The sequence below is a fragment of the Lytechinus variegatus genome, chromosome 3 (genome assembly GCF_018143015.1).
Source record: "Lytechinus variegatus isolate NC3 chromosome 3, Lvar_3.0, whole genome shotgun sequence".
Lineage (NCBI taxonomy): Eukaryota > Metazoa > Echinodermata > Echinoidea > Temnopleuroida > Toxopneustidae > Lytechinus > Lytechinus variegatus.
In genome coordinates this window covers 27,291,816-27,316,478 of record NC_054742.1, presented here as the reverse complement: position 1 = coordinate 27,316,478, position 24,663 = coordinate 27,291,816, and the positions used below count along the sequence as shown (strand labels likewise).

The 24,663-nt window shown below is 36.6% G+C and overlaps 2 protein-coding genes across 2 annotated transcripts; both read left to right on the top strand.

Moving 5' to 3' along the window:
- The first annotated feature begins 2,156 nt into the window (after positions 1 to 2,156).
- Positions 2,157 to 23,833, top strand: LOC121410662 (leucine zipper transcription factor-like protein 1). Its single transcript, XM_041602894.1, has 8 exons — positions 2,157 to 2,328; positions 17,038 to 17,165; positions 17,469 to 17,663; positions 19,104 to 19,158; positions 19,514 to 19,654; positions 20,023 to 20,178; positions 21,393 to 21,497; positions 23,013 to 23,833. The coding sequence occupies exons 1-8, from the start codon at positions 2,323 to 2,325 to the stop codon at positions 23,133 to 23,135; spliced, it is 909 nt and encodes a 302-aa protein (XP_041458828.1). The 5' UTR covers positions 2,157 to 2,322; the 3' UTR covers positions 23,136 to 23,833.
- LOC121410661 lies at positions 2,899 to 6,319 on the top strand. Its single transcript, XM_041602893.1, has 2 exons — positions 2,899 to 4,307; positions 6,213 to 6,319. The coding sequence occupies exon 1, from the start codon at positions 2,899 to 2,901 to the stop codon at positions 4,288 to 4,290; it is 1,392 nt and encodes a 463-aa protein (XP_041458827.1). The 3' UTR covers positions 4,291 to 4,307; positions 6,213 to 6,319.
- Positions 23,834 to 24,663: the final 830 nt, after the last annotated feature.

Genomic DNA, 24,663 nt, shown 5'->3' with positions numbered 1-24,663 from the left:
ACATGGAATTCCATTATTTTAACATTTTGTCTTTCAGGCAAGGTCCCAATCATCAAATTCGTAAAAATTGAAATATTGTATAATTCAAACAATAAAAAACAAAAGAAATAGTGAGTGAGTGACATCATCGACTCTCTCATTTGGATGTAACTGGCTCGTTCAAGTAACTGTTTTGTTAGAAATAAGCAAAACTTTGAAATGTCATAACTTTCTTATTTTACATCCGATTTTGATGAAATTTTCAGCATTGTGTGCTTGTCTGATTTTTCTCTATTGATTCAAATGAACATTTTTGTGAGGTGGACTTGATCTTTAAAGGGATGGTCCGGGCTGAAAGTATGTAAGGATTATTAGAGTAGAATTCACTGAGCAAAATGCAGAAAATGTTATAGTCTATCATCTTTACCCTTCGCTAAAGGATAAATTTTACGCAATAATGGTCGCAATGAAAAAATCGTTATCCAAGTGCTATAGCTATTACGCTGGCTATATATTCATCGTGAAAAGCCTCTAAATGTTTACTTTGGCTTAATTTCCAAAATCACATATAATGAGAATTTAATTTCAAAAGGTCAAATTTTTTTCTGGCTCGCTTCACTCGCTGGCGACTTTTTACAAATATCACCACATTTGCTAATATGTTGTGCTGCCTCAAATCATTTCGTTTATTATCCGCAACTGCGTTGAATTTATTGTTGTTGTGTGTACGGTATACCCGCGATTGGATAAAAAAGTGGCCATCTGCAACATAGTGTTAAAAAATATCACGAAGTTCCGGGAGCTCCGCCCCGAACCAGTGGCGGCACCAAGAGGGGGGGGGGAAGGGGGGCATTTGCCCCCCGTGAGAAGTTGGTCTCCCACTCCCCGGCCCCCCCCCCCCCAGAAATTTGAAAACCAAAAATGCAGAGTAAATCCTACTGAAGCTGTAAAGTGATCCAAAACAGCATGTTCGTTCTTTTTATTTTGAAAATGTGCTTATCCATTCACTGTTAGCTCCCAACAATATTTAGTCACTATTTCAGGTCATGATATAAACCTTAAAAAAATGTTGCCTGAGATAGATAAATTATCTGTTCAGATGAGACTCAAAAATCCAGTGTCGGCCAAGTCAATAGGGTCTATACTTTTCGCGATTAGAGTTTTCTTATTCGTTTTAGCGAGATACACATGCGTATTAGTAATTTTCATAAATAAAAAAAAATCTGCTCGCGCTACGCGTTCGCATCAATATTGTTTAGTTAGATAGCTATCCAGTTAATGATAACGAAAAGTGCGGCTTAGAACGTCCATGCAGCGCAGTTATCATCTCAGGATATAAAAAAAATTCAGCTCGCGCTCAGTCGCACTTGCTTTATTTATTTGGTGAGATATCATTTTCATGACCCAATGCAAATAGCTAGTCCTATAAACAGTAATTCGCTTTTCAAGTCAGTAGGGCCTACATGTAGAAAATTAGCTTTGTGAAATATATAAGCAAAAAAAGTATTGCCCCCCCCCCAAAAAAATGTTATTTTGTCTCCCCGGCCCCTAGAAATCGCCAATGCCGCCACTGCCCGGGCCCGATCCGCATGTCCCCAAAAGTTCTACAACCGAGAACAAGGTACAAAGAAAAGAGGAAAGAAAAGGAATATCACGTCAAAATCAATGTCAAGGTAAGATTCTCATGAAAAGATTTTTTTAAAGAATATAATTCTATGATAACACACTGCAAAAACTCCGGGGTTGATTTAACACAGCCCGGAATCTATATGTCCACACGAGGGAAGGGTTATAATTTACAAACAAGGCACCAGTTTCGTTTTGGTCTAACACCAGATAGGTGTTTATACAACAACAATCAGTATTAAAACTTATTATATTATTGTTATACTTCTCTTCTATACACAAACAAGATGTCGCATAGGGCCCAGTGCCGTATATACCGTACTTTATGAGCCAAGAAATTTTCGAGGGCCGGGGGCGAAAAGCCGAAATGCGGCGTATCAGTCAAAGAATTGCGAGCGAGCAAAAACGATGTCACTACAAAGATCAAATTTTGAAATAGATTTTGACATAATATTCAGAAAATGATATCATTCTGGATTTCGGATTTCGGGAAAACTGGCGGGACCAATTAGCTAGCCATTTTGGACCGCCGAGCTCCGGACCAAAACCATTCAGCGACCACACCGGCCTCACGCAGTCGTTACCCTGGTTTGAAGTAAACTGTACTGAAGTCTGAATTATTTTTCTGCGTATGCGTACAAATACTTTCGGCTTGTTTCAACTCTTCCTCTGTTTCTTCAGATTGCTGATAAAAATACAGTACCGTTGCTGAACTGAATGATGGTAAATATGACTCATGTACCGTACCTAAGCTTGGCTGCAACTTCTCTTTGCATAGTTTTCACTTGTCGCGATGGGATTGCACTGCGCCCCGTCGGCTGCCAGCGCCCTGCCCGTACGGTAGCTTCGGCCGCTAGTGCGAGCCGCCTTCGCTTACGAATTAAGGCTTTGCTGCGGCAGCGTCTTTACTAGTCAGGGGCCTTAGCAAAATTTTGGGGACAGGAATTACAAAAGCGCCATTTTTTGCATATGGGTCCCTGGTATCAAAAGCATTAATTCTAGATAGGGTGCCCCGAAATCGGTGAAGGGCACCCTATTTTAAAATGCTATTTTATTTCGTAATTCTCCTGGAGAAATTACAGGAGATCCCGCCCGCGCATGCGCAGTCATTACGTTCGCAGCATTGTTTTGGCAGTCATTTTCCGCCATTTTGGGTAAGACAAAAATTGTTTTTTCTTACCCTTCTTCGAGTTGGTTGCTGGAATTATTGTGCTAGAACTTTTTTCTTTACCAACCTCCTTCTAACATCGACTTTTGTTCCGAGTTGGAGTACTTCCTGTCGGAAATCAGATCATGAATCGTGATCTCTTGAATGTGGATACCAGCCCGCCGGCGACTCAGTCGCAGCGGAGTGCGGTTTCTCCACCGGGCCAGACGCCGGCGAAGCCGGGCGCAGGGACCCGTTCCACGAGCCAGCAACCAGCTTCGCACGATAAAGGAGATATCAAATCTCCGTCGGGCTCTTCGGGCATAGGTACCGATATGGCACTATTGAAAGCCAAGCCCAATAAAATTGTCAAGAAACATAAAGACAAAGGAGATATTAAATCTCTGCCTGGCTCTTCGGGCTTAGGAACCGATATGGCACCATCATCAAAAGCCAAGCCAAAAAAGAATAAACCATCTCCCTCAACTTCAAACTCTGAGTTTGAGGAGAGACTTACTAAATTGGAATCGCTTTTGACTAAAGCACTTGAGAATCAGGCCACCCGTTATCAAGATAGTGCCCCTTCTGAGGCCGAGTCTTTTTACGATGATAATAATTATGGCTATGATGATCAGAATTCTCAGTTTCACGCAGGTCAGGTCCATGTGACCAATGTCAGTGATGACTATTCACAAGCACCAGATTTCGAGAGTGGGGAAGGTGAATGTGATGTGGGCCAAGGCCCAAGCATTCCGGCATTAGCCGCTAAGTTTGCCCAGCCCCAAGAGATGGGACAAGCAATTGATGATAATCTAGCGATGTCTGCATCGTATTTACTCTCCAACAAGTTGGGTGAAAAGGCTCTTGAGGAGTCTTTGGACAAATACCCCCCACCCACCAATTGCCCCTTGGTCGATGTGCCAAGAGTTAATGGTCCCATTTGGGACAAACTAAAACAAGTAACTAGACAAAGAGACCTGCAACTACAAAAAATTCAACGTTCACTAACCAGAGGTTTGACAGCATTTTTGCAATCTTTAGACCCGGGGAATATTTCTGAAGCCCAACAAGATTGCCTCGCTTTGCTCAGCAATGCCAATTTTGAGCTAAATTGCACTAGGAAACGTCTTATCAGACCTGATATGAATATGAAGTTTACACCATTGTGCAAATCTTCCCAAGTGGGCAAGTTCTTGTTTGGAGATGATCTTGCTAAGCAAGTGAAAGACCTGAGTGAGCAACAAAAGGCAGCTGCAGGGATGATGAGAGGTCAATTAAAGGACAAACAATTCAAGACTCACTCATATCACCCATATGCCAGGAATAAAACCAGTACCCGTGAATTGGGATGGGCGCAATCAGCCCAACATGATTTGTGGTCAGGCAACCCAGAGGGTCCTTTTTTAGGGCAGCCCCAGTGGGAAAGACGCAAGAACAAGGGTCAAGACCAGTGGCAGAACCCAGGCTCGCAGAGCAGAATGCCTTCCCACAGCCCCTTTCCCCCAAAGCAGGGTGCACCTTGGAAGAAAACAAAGTAACTACTTCTGCTGAAGAGGTGAGTTTACTTAATGATTATTCAAAGTTTCCTATTGGTGGCCGACTGAGGCATTTTGTAAACAATTGGAGAAAGATTACTTCTGATCACGTTATCTTATCAGCTGTTGAAGGGTACAAATTAGAATTTGAAAATGTATCTATTAAACCATACCGTTCACTACCCCCACGCTGTTTTCACATCAGGACAGCTGAAGTAATTAAAATCAATCAAGAAATTATACATTTACTTGAGAAAAGGGTGATTGAACAGTGCTCCCATGAGAAGGGAGAGTTTGTGTCCAACATTTTTACTCGGCCCAAGAAAAATGGTGGGCTAAGAGTTATTCTGGATCTTTCTGACCTGAACAAGTATATGAGCTATCAGCATTTTAAGATGGATAGCATACATACAGCAACACAATTAATGTCAGAAAATTGTTTTCTTGCCTCAGTGGACCTCCGGGATGCTTATTTTTCGGTCCCAGTTCACCCTTCAGATAGAAAGTACTTAAGATTTATTTGGCAAGACACTCTTTTTCAATTCACTTGTTTACCAAATGGTTTGAGTACTGCACCACGGCTCTTTACCAAAATTTTGAAACCAGTGTTCGCCACACTGCACCAAGCAAATCACATCTTAGTGGGTTACCTTGATGACACCATCATTATTGGTAACAATAAGGCCAAAGTACACAAGGCAATTGATGCTACGGTTAGCCTTTTATCACAGCTTGGGTTTGTTATTCACCCTGATAAGTCGGTACTCAAACCATTACAGGAACTTACCTTCCTTGGATTTGTACTTAATTCAGTGAATATGTCCATTACACTTCCTTCTGACAAGGTAAATGAAGTTAAAAAGTGTTGCTCAGACCTCCTCCAAACTAACTTGCCTAGTATTAGAGCAGTCTCCAGAACAATTGGGAAAATTGTAGCAACATTCCCTGCTGTCCAATATGGTCCGCTTTCTATCGGGCTTTAGAATCAGACAAAATTGTAGCACTGAAAATTAACAAAGGTCATTTTGATAGGCCCATGCAACTTTCGCAGGCAGCTCGGTACGATCTTGAATGGTGGATAGCAAACCTGCACATTGTATACTCGTCTATTCTGAGAAAAGAACCGGACCTGGAGTTGTACTCCGATGCAAGTGGTTCGGGATGGGGAGCTAAGTGTATGGAGCTAAATTCTAGCACAGGTGGGCGATGGAATGCCGAGGAGCTTGTCAAGGCTAAGAATAATGAGATTAATTATCTTGAGTTACTGGCAGCCTTTCTCGGACTAAAGTCCTTTTGTACATCTATGAAAAATGTCCATATCCTACTACGCATAGATAATGTAACTGCAGTTACCTATCTCCAGCATATGGGGGGTACTAGATCATGCAGTTGCAATGAAATTGCAAATACAATCTGGAAATGGTGTTTAGAGAGAAATATTTGGCTGTCTATTTCCTATATTCCAGGCAAGCTAAACGTAGAAGCTGACAAGCTGTCTCGGAAATTCAATGATAGGACAGAGTGGACACTGGATAAGCAAGCTTTTAACCAAATTACTCATTACTTTGGCTCCCCAGATATTGACTTATTTGCATCTCGACTGAATAATCAATTGCCAAGGTATGTCTCTTGGCTACCTGATCCTAGTGCATTCTCGGTTGATGCATTCTCCCTAAACTGGGCCAAGTTTAATTTTTATGCCTTCCCACCATTCTGTCTCATACCAAGTTGCTTGCAGAAAATTCTGAATGACAAAGCTACGGGCTTACTAGTTGTCCCAAATTGGCCCTCACAGTCTTGGTTTCCCTTGCTCCACATTATGACAGTAGGGAAACCTGTAGAAATTAAGAGGAGAAAAGGGTTACTAACTCTACCTTTCTCAAATGTCACCCCTTTTGGGATCGCATTGATCTATTATGTTGCAGGATCTCCGGAAACCTTTCAAGAGACTGAATAAAAAGACTACGGAGATCATAATGTCTTCATGGAGAGACTCTACTAAAAATCAATACTGTATCTACATAAGAAAATGGAAAAAAAAAAAAAAAAAATTTTGTTTGGACAAAGGTTGGAATTATGTTCAATCATCAGTAGAAAATTTATTGGAGTTCCTTACAAGTTTGTTTGAACATGGAGCTGGTTATAGTACCTTGAACACTGCAAGACAAACCCAGGTACACTCATATCTGGGACGTTAAATTGGTGTTGAACCATTTAAGGAAGCTAGCACCTGCGAAAACCCTTAGCCTCAAGCTTTTGAGCCTGAAACTTGTCACCCTCTTGGCACTAACCTCAGCGCAGCGGGTGCAGTCGCTTCATCAGTTAAACATTGAGCAAATGACTCTTAAAGATAGTGGAGCTACGTTTTGGTTTGGTCAACTACTAAAACAAGACAGACCAGGACATATCACCGGAGATATGACGTTGGAAGCTTACCCTCTAGATAAACGACTGTGTGTACTTCATTATCTAAAACATTATATTCGAAGAACAGAACGTTTGAGGGGATCAGAAAAATTCCTTTTCATCAGCTTTGGATCAGAAAAGTGACTTCTCAGCCTCCTTGTTAGGCAGTGCCTCATCCTCGGTTGTATAGAGGTATTATGTTTTGTGCACACCAGGGTTGTGACTTGGTGTAAGTTTGGTATCAAATATGCCTCCTGAGCTTTGAAATCTCCTGTAATTTCTCCAGGAGAATTACGAAATAAAATAGAAAGATTAAATGAGAACAAAGTTTGAAATTTAATATTTATTTTATGAGTAATTCGGAGGGAGAGATTACAGGCCCTCCGCTCCCTCCCATTACTCTAAGGCAAAATTAGATCTAACTTGTTCTCATCTTAGTTTAATCTTTCTTGCTGTTTTATCAGGAGTCATATTTGATGCTTTGAATGATGACTGCGCATGCGCGGGCGGGATCTCCTGTAATCTCTCCCTCCGAATTACTCATAAAATAAATATTAAATTTCAAACTTTGTTCTCATTTAATCTTTCTAATATATGCAAATTTTTTGCAAAAAACTCATAATTCACCATATCTCAATAAAAATAATTTTCAAATGCCCAATTTTTGTGTATTTGGGTCTTCTTTTGCTAAACATTCAACTGCAGGTCAATTTTTATAAAATTGGTGAGTATGAATAAATTTTTAAGGTTAATTTATGCAAATTATATGCAAATCACATGTAAAAACACATGTATTATCATATATCGACATATAGAATTGTCAAAATCACAAATTTTTTTTTCTCCACATGTGTCACTGGTACCAAAAGCATTAATTCTTGATAGGATGCCTCGATATCAATGACTGGAATCCTTTTTATAGGGCTAATTTATGCAAAATTATGCGAAATCACACTATTCACCATGAATTACTGTATATGTATAGTACAGACCGAAATTTTTCTATATAAGCCTATTTCTTTTCTTTTTTACGGGGGGGGGGGGGGTATTTGGGATTTATTTTGACGGGGCATCAAATCTAGATTGATTTCTGTACAGTTCCTGAATAAGAATCAACTTTCAATTTTAATTAATGCAAATTTATGCAAATATGTGTAAAACTCATCAACTATCCTATTTTGAGGTTTTAAACCGAGGGACAAGCACAACACTATGCATAGGAGACACTGTTACACAATTCATTCATTATGATGACTTTCCATGCGACCAGAGGAGAGCATCATGTTTAAAATGCAAATTTATGCAAATTATAAATCCTGTGCATACCCCTTTCACAATAAAAAAAACCCCAAAATCATATGAAAAAGATAAACAGTAATTCATCTTTCTTTTCAAAGCAATTAAAAAAACTCATAATTCACCATATCTCACTAAAAATAATTTTTAAATGCCCAAAAGAGTTTGTCCCCTTTTCCACTGTTAATACCCACTGGAATGGGACTAATTTATACATATAAAATATTTGCTAATTTATATAAATTAACATATTTTGCTTGAAGACGGGATTTTCAATAGCACGTTTGATAGGGAAAATTAAATCTATGGATCTGACAGAGATTTTCTTTAAGTTTGGTTTGGTTTCTTTTTATTCCTTTTACTAATTTTCATTATTCATGCATAAATTAACTGCTAATTTACATAAATTAACATATTTTTGCATAAAGACATGATTTTCAATATCATGTTTGACAAGGAAATTTAAAGCTATTGACCTAAAAGAGACTTTCTTAAAGTTTGGTATCTCTTTTTTTACTTTTATTAATTAATTCCTATTGGCATATGGCTTCATGCATAAATTACTGCTAATTTACATAAATTAGCATATTTTTGCATAAAGTTGCAATTTTCAACACCATGTTCTGTGGGAAAAATTAAAGCTATTGACCTGATAGAGACTTTCCTAAAGTTTGGTATCTTTTTATTATCTTTTATTAATTAATTCCCATTGGCATATGGCTTCATGCATAAATTACTGCTAATTTACATAAATTAGCATAGTTTTGCATGAAGATGTAATTTTCAACACCATGTCCTGTGGGAAAAATTAAAGCTATTGACCTGATAAAGACTTTCCTAAAGTTTGGTATCTTTTTATTAAGTTTTATTAATTAATTCCCATTGGCATATGGCTTCATGCATAAATTACTGCTAATTTACATAAATTAGCATATTTTTGCATGAAGATGCAATTTTCAACACCATGTCCTGTGGGAAAAATTAAAGCTATTGACCTGATAAAGACTTTCCTAAAGTTTGGTATCTTTTTATTAACTTTTATTAATTAATTCCCATTGGCATATGGCTTCATGCATAAATTACTAATTTACATAAATTAGCATATTTTTGCATGAAGATGCAATTTTCAACACCATGTCCTGTGGGAAAAATTAAAGCTATTGACCTGATAGAGACATTCCTAAAGTTTGGTATCTTTTTTTAAAAAACTTTTATTAATTAATTCCTAATGGCATATGGCTTCATGCATAAATAATGCTAATTTGCATAAATTAGCATATTTTTGCATGAAGATGCAATTTTCAACACCATGTTCTGTGGGAAAAAATGAAGCTATTGACCTAATAGTGACATAGGGAAAGTTTGGTGCTTTTGTAAACTCTGTCCCCAAAACTTCAAATTTAAGGCCTAAGGCCCCTGACTATACGGTATCTTCTTCTTTGGGTTTGGGTATCAGTGTTGTAGTCAAGGCTCAAACCTCCAAGTCGGAGTCAAGGCTTCAATACCAAAGGCCACGGCCAAGGCCTGAAAACCTCAAGGCCAAGGCATTTCAAAATCAACATGATCAATCAAACTTACAATATTGGCGTGTATCTTAAAAAGCATTGCCGGACACAGACAGTTTTTAAATGACAACTAACGCTAGCCTAGGCTAAAGCCAAGGATATACAATGAAGAAAAATTCTCACTTGCTATTCCAAATATAAAGATCATGATAAAAAAATTATTTTATATTGACCAACCATTTTCTTTGCATCGCACTTGCGGCATACCCCTCCACGAAAAACAATTATTTTTGTGCGCGACAAATTACTGTAGGCCTAGGCCTACATCATAATTCCGGATGCGTGCCAGACGGGCTGGGCCCGAGGACGGGTAAAGATAGCCTTGATTATAATGATGTAAGAGCAAATTTGGGTGATTTTTTCTTCTTGTATCATATCATGAGTAAATTCTAAGTTTTTGTTTGCTTTTTTTATATCGAATCTGAGCAGATGTTGGTAATAAATTCGTGTTTGATAACATATTTTTTTTTGTTAGCTGCATGTTCCATGGCACTTTCTAGTATTATGCTCGTTCTTATCGTGACGCTCATCAAGTTCTATCGATGCACTGCCGATCATCGACGGCTCTACTCACGGTTAACCTCGCGCACGGGTACCTTGAGAACTAGCAGACGACGATCACCCACAATTCACCTTGCCTCAACATCCGATCAAAGGAGCGGACGAGATTAAAATTCGGCAAATCAGGCCCATATTTCTGTTAGAAAATATATCAATTGTTAATGCAAAAATATGTTATGAATGATATTTTAAGCTTCTTCTGTCATTTTAAGTTGAGCAAAGCCTTTTTAAAGTAATTTCTAATTGATAAGATATCTATTTTGATTTAGGTTTTACTTCTCAGTGAGAAAGTGTAGCAAACAAGCAGTTTTGAAAAAAAAACAATTCTGAAGTTGTAAAAATTGATTTTGGGTCAATTATGGGGCTAATCACTGTTAAATCACTGTTGCGTGATGTTGCCAGCGCGAGCCAAGTGCTCAAACTTCTGGACATGTCGTGTAATAAGACATGAAAATTAAATATTCTGAGCTGTTTTTGTAATCACGAAAAAGATGTGTATCTAACTAATATACTGACCAGAAAAGGAAGCAGTCAAGGACTGCATTTTAAATGGGATACATAACTCACCAATCAAAGTAAGGCGAGAAAAAATTGTGATATTCCAACCTGAAAAATGGACATTCTAAGCATTTTTTTTGTTGTGTAAACGGGAATAGAAATAGTACAATAATTGATGCGAGTGCAGAATGGGGAACCAAAAATTTGTGATAGTCCAAACAGAAAACAACATTCCATACATGTAACCATGAACAGGATTAGTACTGAACAAAACAATTATTAATGTAAGCACGATTCAAAATTGTGATTTTCGAACATAATTTGTATTATGTTTACTATTAAAGAAGTTATTTCTCTTTGAAAAAGTGCATGTCATTTGGAAAAAAGAGGCATTTTCGACTTTTGAAAGAGGCATTTTTTCTTACAGGGAATTTTTTTTTCGGGGGGAGGCAAGAGAGCACAGAGCGCAAGCTGAAATTTTCAAATGCTGACCTGAAAATGAGTCGTTTTAGGACTCTTGGCAGTTTTCATGGGGTTTTTTTTCTGCTTACAACCACTTTTAGATTTCAATTCTCATTTCTTTTATATTCTACACCTATTTTACCTAAAAAAACAGAATAAAGAATACTAACAATATAAAGTTATATTCAAAAGGATATGAAATAAATGGGGCGCACCCCATACCCTTAGTTTTTTTTTTTTTGGGGGGGGTAAATATTAATTATTTCTTGAAACATTTGATTAATTATTAATGATTATCACCCGTATCAGACATCTGAGCTGGTCATTTACAAAACCGTATTGCCCTACATTTTCTGAATATCGGGAAGGGTAGGTATATTGTTTGTATTTTCCTCAGTCGGTCTCAATGCGCGTATTTACTTTGCATGCAGAGACAATGCAAAATATACCTTTGTATTTTCCATTTGAGGATGCGTATAAAGAGATACGCTTCATAAGGATCCGCGCACCAGCAATATACGTCATAATAAAGACAACGCTGGATCCGAGCGCTTGCAAGTACGTCATAATGGTAAAGTGCAGAGCCTGGACCGATATTAACATGACACAATAGAACTCTATTTTTAAAAGAAACATCCCCATTATGATTTTTGCTCTAGATATCTGATTTGACTAGCTCTTCTTTCGGGGAACATCAAATATATTGCCCTTAAATGACCCATATTGCCCTCGTCTAAAGACTCGGGCCAATATGATTCATTTGCTGGCAGTATATTTGATGTTCTCCTCAAGGCCAGTCAATATTATATAATTATTGATAATATTAATAATTATTATATATCAATATTTTTATTAATTATTATTTCTTGAAACCATATTGACACAAAAACAAATACATTATTTCCTTGAAACTGTAGGGAAATTAAATTTACTGTCGAAACATATGATTAAAAAGAAGTAAACTTTTTTCCCCTTTGTTTTGTAAATCTGAGACACTAGACCCAAAACAAAATGTATACAATTTAGAAAGATGTACTGCCTATCATTAATCATCATTATTAACATCATTAACTAATTTTGCAGTATGTTCTGCCTAATCAGCCACCCCCATCTTTCTTATGCCCTTTGTGTTTCTCCCCCTTCTCCTCTATCTCTCTGTTCCCATTCCTCTTTCTCGTCTGTTTAAAAAAATTAGGGACAGTGATTTTCCGTTTTAAAAAATTGCTTTTTCCGTTTCAGAAAATCTCAAATTCCGTTTCAGCATGTCAGAAAATGAAAATTCTGTTTCCCCATAGACTTTGTACACACGGAAAAAGTGACAATTCCGTTTACACATGGAATAGCAAAATCACAACTCGTACACTCGCACTGGTCAATATTTGTATCTGCTACTGTACCAACAACACAGGAGAATCCATTCTAATCGGATCTATGAGGGTGCATGAATTTTTTTTCAAACATATCTAGCATGCATACATCCTCACCTTCCACATTATTAGCATTATTTTACGGTGTAATTAAATTTCATCATTAATTTGGGGGGTTTTGGGACATCGTTATCACCAGTCAGCGACTTGCCAATCCGCCATCTTGGATTTAAGACCACGATATCATGCTGTTACATCTTCAAACGTAGAGGGCAGCAACACACAACCGTGTAGTTGGAGCGATATGTGTGCATGTGAAGCCCAACCCGGCCGGCCGGCACGGGCGCGGGGTACAATCGAGTGTGCTGATGTCGAATGCAGTCACGATGTGTGAATTGTCATGATTGTAGCGAAGGGAGATCGTGTTTTCGGGGGTTTTGTTGCCATTTAATATTCTCATTTTGTTGTGATTTTGGAGTAATTTCTATTGCTATTCTGTGTATTTTGAGGGAAAATACGTTTTCCGTGATTTTCTGTTTGAAATGCCACTTTCCGTTTCAAAAGTCACTTTCCGTGAATTCCGTCCGTTTTCCGCGATCGCGGAAAATCACTGTCCCTAAAAAATATATCAGAACCCCCCCCCAAAAAAAAAAGAGAGAGAGAAGAAGTTCCACCACCAAGAATAAACTTAGAATAGGTGGGAAAAGGAAAGGTAGAGGTGGAGTAAATGTGACATTATTTTGTAAACAATCTATCAAAAAATAATCTTTTCTTATAGCAAGAGGGTGAAAATTTTTGTTCGCTTGCTCGCTTCAATCGCTTTCAACTTTTTTTTGGCAAATATTTTGTTCTATATGCCATTCTTGGCCCCTCAAAATTTTTGGCTCATCATGCCATTGACATAGCCCATTTGGATATGACAAAATTGAAGACTGTGTTCAAGTTTACCAAGTCTTTTCATGATATCATTAATCTTGTTGGCCAAAGAGAATAATACAAGGAAAATCCTAATGGAATAGAAATCAACCTTGTTATAAATCGTTCTTTAGAGTTAGCTATGTTCATAAAGTATTAAAATTGTCTAAAATTGCAGTCAGATTTGTCAGAATTATTCCTGTCATCAAAGCAATATAATCTTGATCATAATCATTATTACTGTTATTATTGTCATTATTATAAATATTGTAATCATCATTAGTCATGATTACAACACATTACCAATAAATAATATTATTTTTCATCACTGCTGTTTTCTTTGTAACATATGTGATGAAAATTCTTGATAATGATGATTTAATAATCACATTGATGACACTGCTAGTACACTTACTAATGCTGCTGCTACTGTTACTGGTGACTGGTAGTATTGACCATTAGTGTCATTTAATATACAGAACAATTAAAACATTTATAATTACTTATATAAAAACGAATGAAAGTACAAAATGCCTTGAAAATGCCTTAAAATTTCAAGGCTCAAAATCCTCAAGGCCAAGGCTTTGAAAAAATAGGCCTTAAGGCTGAGCATCAAGGCACTACAATACTGGTAGATGGACTTTGGAGACCTGCATGTGATGCTGCAGTCGGAGGTCACATGGTAAGGTCAAAGGTCATTTTCAGGTCAATGTTAAAGTTTATATGCAAGACTTTTTATGACACTTACTCCACAACCGTAAGTCACTTTTCAACCAAACTTAGATGGTAGATGGACTTGGGGGACCTGCATGTTATGCTGCATTCGGAGGTCACATGGTAAGGTCAAAGGTCATTTTCAGGTAAACGTTAAAGTTAAAGTGCAAGGCTCTTATGACAAGTGTTATTCCATCCCAGTCATTTCATAATTAAGTTTCGATACAATTTTGTTGCGTGCCCTCGCAAATCACAATATTTTTGGTTATTATATTTATAAGTGGGCGAGACACAAAATCGCTTTTGCCTAGGGTTTTTTGGGGGGGTTATTAGTTTTCCACCTGAATACCCATGATAGCTTTATCACTGACAAAAAATAATATTTCATTGCTCAAGCATATGGCTAGGAAACTAGAAAATGTTCTCAAAATGTCCTATACGACACGTATGGAATCACCCTTCAGATCAACGTTATAGTTTACATGCAAGATTCTCTTATGACACTAACTCCGCAACCTTAAGTCACTTTTCAACCAAACTTAGATGGTAGATGGACTTGGGGGACCTGCATGTTATGCTGCAGTTGGAGGTCACATGGTAAGGTCAAAGGTCATTTTCAGGTAAAGTTTATGTGCAAGACTCTTTTTATCACAAGTATTATTCCATCCAAGTCATTTCAAAATGAAGTTTTGATACAATTCTGTTGTGTGCCCTCACAAATCACGATATTACTGGTTATTTTTCATAAGTGGGCAAGACACAAATTGCTTTTGCCTTGTTGTTTTTGCATCTTCTTACGACACAGTTATTTATCATTCCTCTCCCTTGGCCCAAAAGTAAATTGAATTCTTTTATGGTAACAGGTTCTAAAGCTATGCACCACTCATTGTGCTTAAATTTCAACAGGAAAATGCAAACTTTATGTATGGAACTGTGACTGCAGTGTAACATAATGTGTCCTATTCAGATTTGCTGCAGAGCCAGTGGCTGTAGAGGGGTCTATAATATATCACAATATGTAGAGAAAACTTGCAACCAGTTACTCAATTTATTTTGTATTATTATACAATATTATTAGCACATTTTAGGAACTGCTGACATTAGCATTTATTTCTTAGAAATATGTACACTAGAGCAGCCATTCTCAATTACTTTTTTTGAAGCGCCACATTTCTTGTTGAGAATCTGTAATGCTCCACTATCCATTACGCAAACCAGCAATGTATCAGCGGAGGGTTCCAGAGGCCCTTGGTGGGGGTCGAGGGGGCAGAGCCCCCAGAAGTTTTGGAATATGAGGCCTTTTAAATTGCCCAGAGGAGCTCTACTTAATATCAACAGAAGAAATACAAATGCCAACAAACTACACAATATTAATATTAAAAGAAAAATTACCAGTGACTTTTTCACAACATACCAATGATACCACTAGTTCAGATGGTTTTGCACCTGGGGGCCGTTTCATAAAGCTGCTCGTAAGTTAAGAGCGACTTTAAGAATGACTGGTGAACTTTTTTTACGCGATAACCATCACCAATGGTGTATAGCATGTACCAAAAGAAAGGATCACCAGTCGTTCTTAAAGTCGCTCTTAACTTACGAACAGCTTTATGAAACACCCACGTTCTTAAAGTCGCTCTTAACTTACGAACAGCTTTATGAAACACCCACCTGGTGGGTGTTTCATAAAGATGTTCGTAAGTTAAGAGCGACTTTAAGAACGACTGGTGATCCTTTCTTGTGGTAAATGGTATATTCATTGGCGATGATTTAGCGCGTAAGAAAGGTTTACCAGTCCTTCTTAAAGTCGCTCTTATCTTACGAACAGCTTTATGAAACGGCCCCCAGATCTATTGGCATCGTCACTGAAGCAAGTGGCGTAATGAGTAAAAAAAAAAAAAACGAGGGGGCTAGATATGGCAGCTAAAGCAAACTTTTCAATTCAAAAATCTATATTTTGACATTATATTAAGAAAATAGTGTTCCACTCTTTCCCTTTCCTTTTCTCCTTTTTTTCTTGGCCATGAAACACTTGGGGGCCCCCAATCCCCACCCCACCTGTACGCCAGTGACTGAAGTTACGTTCCCCGATTTTGCAAGGGCTGATAATTAGGCGTTACACTGTACTAACGCCCGAAACTGCCCCCTCTCTCTCTACAACTCAAGTGCGGTACCATACACTCAGTTCGTGTTAAGCAAGAGTGCATGCAGGCAATACATCTGAGCATACATGTATTTCACTTTTACAACTTCGGATTTTAATCGGCTCCGGAAACAAAGTAACCAAAACGTATATTCTGGAAATGCAAAATTTCTCGCCGTTGAAAGAGAAATCCTACAAACAGAGTTTTCAAATCACTTGTGTGGCACATAAAATTGATAAAGCATATAACAAATAAAAAGGAGAACACCATCGATCATCCATAATAGGGCTTATCAAATGCTAAATTGGACAAAATTTGAGGAAATCAATTAGCAATTAAGTGTCAAGTAAAGAGTTTTTGTTTTCTTTTTGTATTAAAATGATCACCAAATCTTTCCAGGTTACTGGTAGATCAATTTTCTCTCACCAATTTTTCCTCATTTTTACTTTGTTTTAATACCTGCTTTCAAGCGCCACTCCGCAAGGCTCGGTGCGCCACAAGTGGCACGCGCGCCACCATTTGAGAATCCTTGCACTAGAGTATAGGTTATGGAATGCACCATTATTATCTCTCTGAACTTGTATGTCACTCATACTGAATCAGAAACTCGGTGATACCGCTTGCATGCACTCTGCTGGAAAAGATTCATTCTGTCATAGTACTGCCTATCTCTGGAAAAAACATATTTGCAACTTAGAAAATTGTATAACTTTGTTTTTGTTTGTCTAATTTTGTTTGAACTCGCACCACCACGCTACATTTAAAAAAAATTATTTTCCAGTTTGGTTTCTGCTTTGATAATTACTACCTTTCTTTGATTTGTAGGCAGGGGAACTCGGATTGAATGATCACCACTACACGACTATCGTGAACTTCATGCGTTTTGCTAGCTACAAACGGACTCAGAACTTGCGTAGCGTGGAACGTTGCTTTGAAGATCTGAAAGATAGTAGGTGGGTATAGCTTGTTTTTTCATGAATATCAATAGTTTTTATTCGATAAGGGAAAAGTAGAGACTAAATGGCCCACCTGATTTTTAAAAATTATGTCTGTGATTGAATTGATGTGTTCTGAGAAGTTCAATTTTTCTTGTATGAAGACTGTTTTGTATCAAGCGTAAGAAAAAGAATATATAGCGACATCATCATGCATCCAGGTTTTTTCTTTACCAGTGCTCACATCCCTTCTCTTTAAACTATCCTCGAACTTTGATGACTACCCTGTTCAATATACATGTATGGCTTGAACCCATGCAGGCTAATTGAAGACACTTTCACTCTGGATGAAGTTAGAGACATGCTGGATGGATTAGAGGCGGTGGTTCACAGTGAAATGGAATTGGAACTCATTAATACCTCTCACACCAACGTATTACTCCTGAGACAACTCTTTCAGCAAGCTGAAAAATGGCACCTGAAACTACAAGCAGACATCTCAGAGCTCGAGAACAGGTGATATATTAGGAAGAATCAGAGGAAGTTATAAAATAGGCTTATTGAATGTTGATTTCAACATTGAATTTCAACTTTGAATTGTGAATCAATTTTAAATTGAAATTTAGTTTGAATCACCAACTGAATTTGATCTGAATTACATGTACATTGGAATAATCATGTGAATTAAATTTGTAAAAGGATAGCAAAGATTCAGTTACAAGAAGCTCAAAGATTAAACAATGTTTCTCTATTTGTGAAATTTATATTCTGCATTCACCAGGCTCTGTATTCTTTGTTAAGACACCTATCTAGGTTGATATTCGATATCAATTTTAGTCGACTGTAGCCAACAAAACAGTCTGAAAATTCATTATGAACTACAGTTCCATGAGAGTAGGGAAGGAAGAAATAAAAGTAAGGTTTTCATCTGTCCTTGTCCATGAAAAGAAGGCATTTGGGTACCAACTTCTGAAGTTCTGAGTTGGTTTAAATCAATACAGAGCAGCATTTGTGGTCAATTAATAATAGTGATTAAATTTTTGTAATTGACAAAGTATTGGTTAACATTGTTACCAGGATATGCATATATCAGCATAATTATAAAACCATTATTGAATATTTAATATATCTTCATTATCGCATAAATTCGCTAATTGAAATACTGACTGGCACTTTTGAAATTACTGGATATAGGCCTACTGTATATTCTTCATGGGCGGTGAAAGCCATGTACATCAAACATGTACATTAACAAATTATAATTTCCTCCTATTAAAGCCTCTTTATTTACTATCTATTGTCCACAGTAGATGGCATTTGCATATTAATAGGTTAGGGTTAAATCTATTTCATCTAAAATTCATAAATTAGTGATTATTCTCACTTTTTTTACAACAGTCATTTGATTTGATGCTGTTCATGACTGAAATAATGTCCCTAATGAATTTTGTCGAAGTAAACAATAATAAAAAACAATAAAATACATTAGAAATTAGTTTTGGTTCTGGATTATTTTTCATTTATAGTTGTAAAGAACGCCATGAAGAATATTTCCACTAAAAAATTAGCTTTTTAGGAGCTTTATTTAGTGAATTAGAGCAAGAAGTACAATTTCATAAACAAATTAGCAATGCCATAGATTATGTCATTCTCTATCTTCATGCAAATTTTTATCACGATCGTGCGATCCGCGAACGAGATCTTAGGGGGGCCTAAAAGACCCCCTCAGGTCTTAAAGCTCGCAAAATAGCCAAGGTAAGTCAGGGTTTATTCAACTCTTGTATTCAAAGTAGGTTTTAACGTGTATATGGATGAAGTAATACATGCTGTATACACACAGCTCATCTATGTCCACCCTATATATAATAAAAATAGGGATTAATATGTAGCTTCAGATTTTTTATGGTATTGACATTTGGTATTATTTTAGTTTCTTTAATTCTTTTTCATTTGTAGGGAACTCATAGAGATGATAGCCAAGTTTGAGGAAAGCCATTTCTCTGGATCTTCTGTAAGTAACACACTTATTTATTTGACAAACAAGATATGTCCTTAACCTTAGAGTACACTGGAATTTGATGAACTTTGTACATTTGCAAGGCTGTAAACCTAAATGCCTGTCAATTAGATATATACATCCAGGTAACTTTGCCTGAGTCGAAAGAGACTGCAGAAATCTGTTGAAATTAGGAGATATTCAACTTAAGAGAGGTATATATCACATGTTTGGCATAATCTGGTTTTAAAAAATTTGCCTTGATTATTCAATTTATGGAAGGTTGACTTATGCAAGTTTACCTGTTTAAATATCGAAAATCAGTTGATGTTTCTAATCGAGTATTGTACATCTTTGTCATGTTTGACAGTCATCCTCAAAGCCAACCTTTGAACTGAAGAGACTGGATCCTATGGAGGCAGGTGGTGTACAGCTTCTCCAAAATGAAATTGAGAGACTCAATGAAGAGAATGATAAACTGAAAGAAAGACTGAAACAGGTGGAATCCCAGGTGAGGTGCAAGATGTAGAGATATGATTTTGATCTAGATATAAAAAACATGTTGGACAGATGATTTTATGCTGAGGTCTGGTTAAATCATTTAGATAAAGCCCTCAATATCAATATCAATTACATTAGAAAACAAGTAAAATGAAATATTCACAGAATATGCCCATTTCTGCAAATTTTATTCAATGCTATAAAAAAATTTGTATGAAATGTCTCTAAGTAAAAATCCATAAGTTTTCAATTGACAATATATATAAAAATCTCTGTTTTTCTATGCCTGTTTGTTCTTTATTTTATTTCCTGAAGTATACATGATCTCTAACTTATTAAAGAACAGCACATCCATGTTTCTTCTATTTTTATTCCTAGGCTACAGGAGCCTTACAGGACAGGAGTAAATTGGAATCAGATTTGAGACGCACTCAGGATGAGCTAGGAAGTGAACGCAATAAGAAACCGATAGTCTCTGCTGACACTGGGGACATGGAAGGCAAAATGAAGGCTCTTAAATCCCAAATGGAGCAGGTACAGGTTAATGACGATTGAAATGATGATGGTTATGATCAAGATCATTTTAATGATAAAAGGGATGGTGATGTGCAAGGGGGGGGGGGTACAAGAAGGATCATAGTGATGGTATTTGTGGTGAAGAAAATGATGATGATGATCATCATCATCATCAACATAGGGATAGGGATGATGGTATCAAATGATGGTAATGGTGGTGTTGATAATTGAACTTTATTGTTCCTTTTGGGAAATTTGCCTTTCTCTGGAGCATTACAAAAACAAATATTTACAAATTACATAAAAACTTAAGGTTAATAAATGAGATAACAGGTATTATAAATCAACATGTCAGCAGAAATAATCAACACCTAACATAGGGGCAATGGTCATTGTCTGGGCATACATATGAAATATGGGGGGGGGATACATCTTGTTACTTGTTCTTGACCCCTTTTACTTGTTCTTAACCCAGGCATACTTGAGGTGAATTGTATAAGTTTGCATTCTTTCAAACTACTGACCTCTGGATAGTAATCTGGACATGCATGAAGTAAATATTTATAAGTTTTCTCTCTTGTTCTTTCAATGTTGACTAGTCTGCTGTGCAAACCCTTGAACTTGATTTAAGGGGTCTGAATGTAAAGCCTACAATGACTCGTAACTGAAGGCCCTCACGCTCATAGCAAATGGATCTTGTGTAAAGACCCATTTGTTGATCAAAGATTCAATCAGGGTCTGGGCCTGTAGACTAAATTTTGACAATGATGATGAAATTTACAAAAATGATAATAGGGATGGTCAGGAATAACAGTCTGAGGTAATGTTGGGGACTGCGAATGAAATTGCTGTTGATGATCATGCTACCGATTTTGATGACGATTGTCATCATCAACATCATCATGATTCTATTCATGTGATGTTGATGCTGATTGTGATGAAGGTTGTAGTAGTGATCTTGTTGATGATAATGTTGATGATTGTGATGGTGATGATGATATGATGAAACTGTCAGAGATGATGGTTGGGAGTAAGATTTCTGTTGATGATCATGCTAATGGTTAGAAATTCTATTGATGCCATTGATGATTAGGATGAATTATGATGGCAATAATAACCCCATTACAGTTTTTGAGTCTGCAATTCCATTATAAAGTTACTTTTATTTCTATACTCATTTTCATTTTCAATTTTTCCCACATTCTCTCTTTTTTTAAATATTCATCTTGCAGAATATGAAGCTGACTTCTGACAGAGCAGATTCATTGGAAGGAGATCTTATTTCATCCAAGCACAGATTATTGGAGATCCAAGAACAGTTGGAAATGAAGGAAAAGGTACAGTCATGTCTGATTAAAGGATTTTATATCACTCATATAACAAAAATTTGATCAAAAGAAATGTGTGTGGATGCAAGTTAGAATATCAATCGGATGTCTCCAATATGGGATTTTGACTGGTTGATAAGCAAGTTGCATTTGATAGAAAATTTTTATGGAAAGGTCATCTCATATGAATGAGTTATCAATGATGTCTGAATGGAATTAAAAAAAAAAAAACTAAATGATTGAATGATAGTTGTTTAAAGGTATTGTTTAACTTTGTGAGCAGCCGATTTAAAAAATTCTAAAACCAAGATGAAACATGTGTGCAAGTGCATGTATTAGAACTAATAAACCCTGAAAACAACCGTTATTGAGAATGAAAAGCTATTACTACAGGGCACACCCCGATTTTGTAAATAGGCGTCTTATAGACGCCTAAATAGTACACATAAGTGTATGGGATGAAATTAAGATAGTGTTTCTGGTCACTTTATATTTCAATTTTTGAAGCACTAAATAATTATTTTCGAATGCAATTTTTTCTGGGCTTCATTTTTGTAACATATCACAGACACAGGTGGCAAGTGTGACCTTCTAACTCAGATTTTTTAAAAGTCAAACCAATCACTTTAATCTGCAAGGGTCATTGTTATATCACATGGGTAGAAGTGTCCTTTGTAAACCTAATTTTTCTCTTATTATTAATTCTGTTTCTACAGTATTTGAGACTAATTTTATATAGTGCATGTATTTATACTTATGGAAACTGTCAATATGGTAATTACCATGGGTTCAGCAGCGATCTGAAATCAAGTTTTTAAATGTTATCCGTGGTAGTTACCATAAAATTTAATATAGTCAAATCTCCTCATGAAATGTGACCCTAAGTTTATTTCCTGTATTGCAGTCATTTACTTACCCAGTTTCCTAGCATCTCATTTCCATATGACCCTTGGGTGAGAAAGATTAATCCCTTCATTCCTTATGATCTCACAGAGAAATTGTCTCAAAAATTTACAAATAAAAGATTGATTTTTTAAAGCAAAAAGGTTTTTTGACAAAAATGGGGACAGATGCTTTCCTGAACAGAAATGAAAACGTGAAATACACATGTCTGTTAAAATTTTCATGAAGAATTTGAAGCCATTCTGAGCTGATGTGAATGTTTATTACACAAACATATGGGCAGGATAAGCCTCCCATGGCAGGGAGCGAAATTATTTTTGCCACCGCAGTTCCGTACCCCAATATGAATATTCATGACTTGCATCTTCGGAATAAGAGTACGCATGCCTGTGCAATTAATCTTTACAAAATTGTGGTCGTTTGTGTTGTGATGAATGAATCAGCACCCTCAAAGTGCCGATACCCTTATACAGGCTTTAATTTAATTGCCATTAATAAAAAGACAAAATGTTAGACGAGGCTATGGCCCGGGGGGGGTACTTGAATTATAACATGATACCTATGTGCCGCAAGAACTCGAAAATATTATGTGGTGTACCAATCTTTTTTTCTATCATACAGGAATTGGAGAAGAAGTTCAGCCAGACTGGTGCATACAAGAATCTCAAGTCTATGCTGTCCAAGAAGAATGATCAGATCAAAGAGCTCCGTGGAAGGTTGAAGAAATATGAAGGAGATGATTAGAGCTTAACCCAAACTGAGACCTATTGTCGTATTTGAGTAGTGGGAGGGAATATGGTAGAATTGTTACAATGTTACTTGAATCGATTGTGAAACATTGAAATGAAAATGGTTTTAACGGTCATTGGTTATTCATTCAGGGATGTCAGTGCATGAAAGTTTGTTCAGATACAGTGGGCACTCGGTATATAATGTGTGGTGGGTATGTGCCACGGAGTGGACACTCATATTTACACTCAAATTTCCATTCCAAAGCATAGCATTTTCTTATTCAAGAAAAAGGAAATCCGTTCCTAAGCTTCACATATTTTTAGCTATGCTGATCCGGCTGTATTGATCCGCATCAATGAGCTTCATTTTTTGTGAAAAGCGGCCTGCAGAGCACTGTCCAACCCATCTCTTCTGCGTCAGTGCATCCGGTCCTGTGCCGCCGGGCTAGCTACATGTACATATGCCCGTTTCATGGGGATGCATGCGAACTCACACGCAAGCAAACCATTCCAAGCACCCGTCTTCACAACGTAACTTCTAGTTACAGGATTCTGTGAGATATTGAAAGCTACTTTGGGTTCACTAGAAAAACTATAAGCATACAAAAACTTTATCTGATAACATCAAATGTCCTGCAATTTTATTCCTCATTACCAGAACTTGTGAGCATTGTGACATCATGCCAGGAAGAAAGGAAAATATCAATGCTTCTTATAAAAAAAAATGTGCCAGTCCTTACCAAACATACATGAACAGTTTGAAGTTTGAACACATATTACCTAATGCTTCAAAGTGTCTAGATTTCATTGACCTGATGTGTTGTATCAACTAGACACACACAAAAAAAAGAGTCATTTTTTCTTCCATCTGGTAGAGCTTCATGAGGTTCACCAATCTTCTTCACAGAATTTTGAAATTTTGTCTAGAACAATTTTTATGCTTATTTATGGGAAATTAATTTATTCATATTTTTAAAAATTCACATAAAATGCTTTTTCTTCTTTAATTGTTGACCGATTTTTACTTTTTTTCTTCTTCCATTTTGTAGAACTTTATGAGGTTCACCAAACTTCTACACAGAATTACAAAGAAATGTTTTTTCTTCTTCATTTGTTGATCAATTTCAATTTTGTTTGCTTTATATAATAGCTCGAGGTGGTGATACAAAATTTCAACATAGAATTTTGAAACTCATTAAATATGCTAATTTATTCATATATTTTCAAAACTCACAAAATTTACTTATTTATTTGTTGATTGACTTTGGTTATTTTTGTTCCATCTGAGAGCTACATTAGGTTCACCAAGGTTCTACACAGAGTTAAGAAACTTTGACTAGATAATTATTAATACTTAATTCATATGAAATTTATTCATAGATCACCAAAAAATGTAATTTCTTCATCAATATATGTCACCAATATAATTCACTACAGTGTCAACTGGGCTGAAATTAAAATTGTGTTAAATTTTGTTGCGAGAAGCCAGATCAGCTCCACATCATTGATGTGCTAGTTCTTCTCCGTATTAGTCAGGTCCA

What these genes read in the sequence shown, in the direction of transcription:
- LOC121410662 (XM_041602894.1), top strand. An exon ending in GCCATTTCTCTGGATCTTCT is followed by an intron (nt 19,159 to 19,513) that starts GTAAGTAACACA and finishes CATGTTTGACAG; the next exon opens with TCATCCTCAAAGCCAACCTT. An exon ending in TTAAATCCCAAATGGAGCAG is followed by an intron (nt 20,179 to 21,392) that starts GTACAGGTTAAT and finishes TTCATCTTGCAG; the next exon opens with AATATGAAGCTGACTTCTGA.
- LOC121410661 (XM_041602893.1), top strand. Translation starts at nt 2,899, where the DNA reads ATGAATCGTGATCTCTTGAATGTGGATACCAGCCCGCCGGCGACTCAG.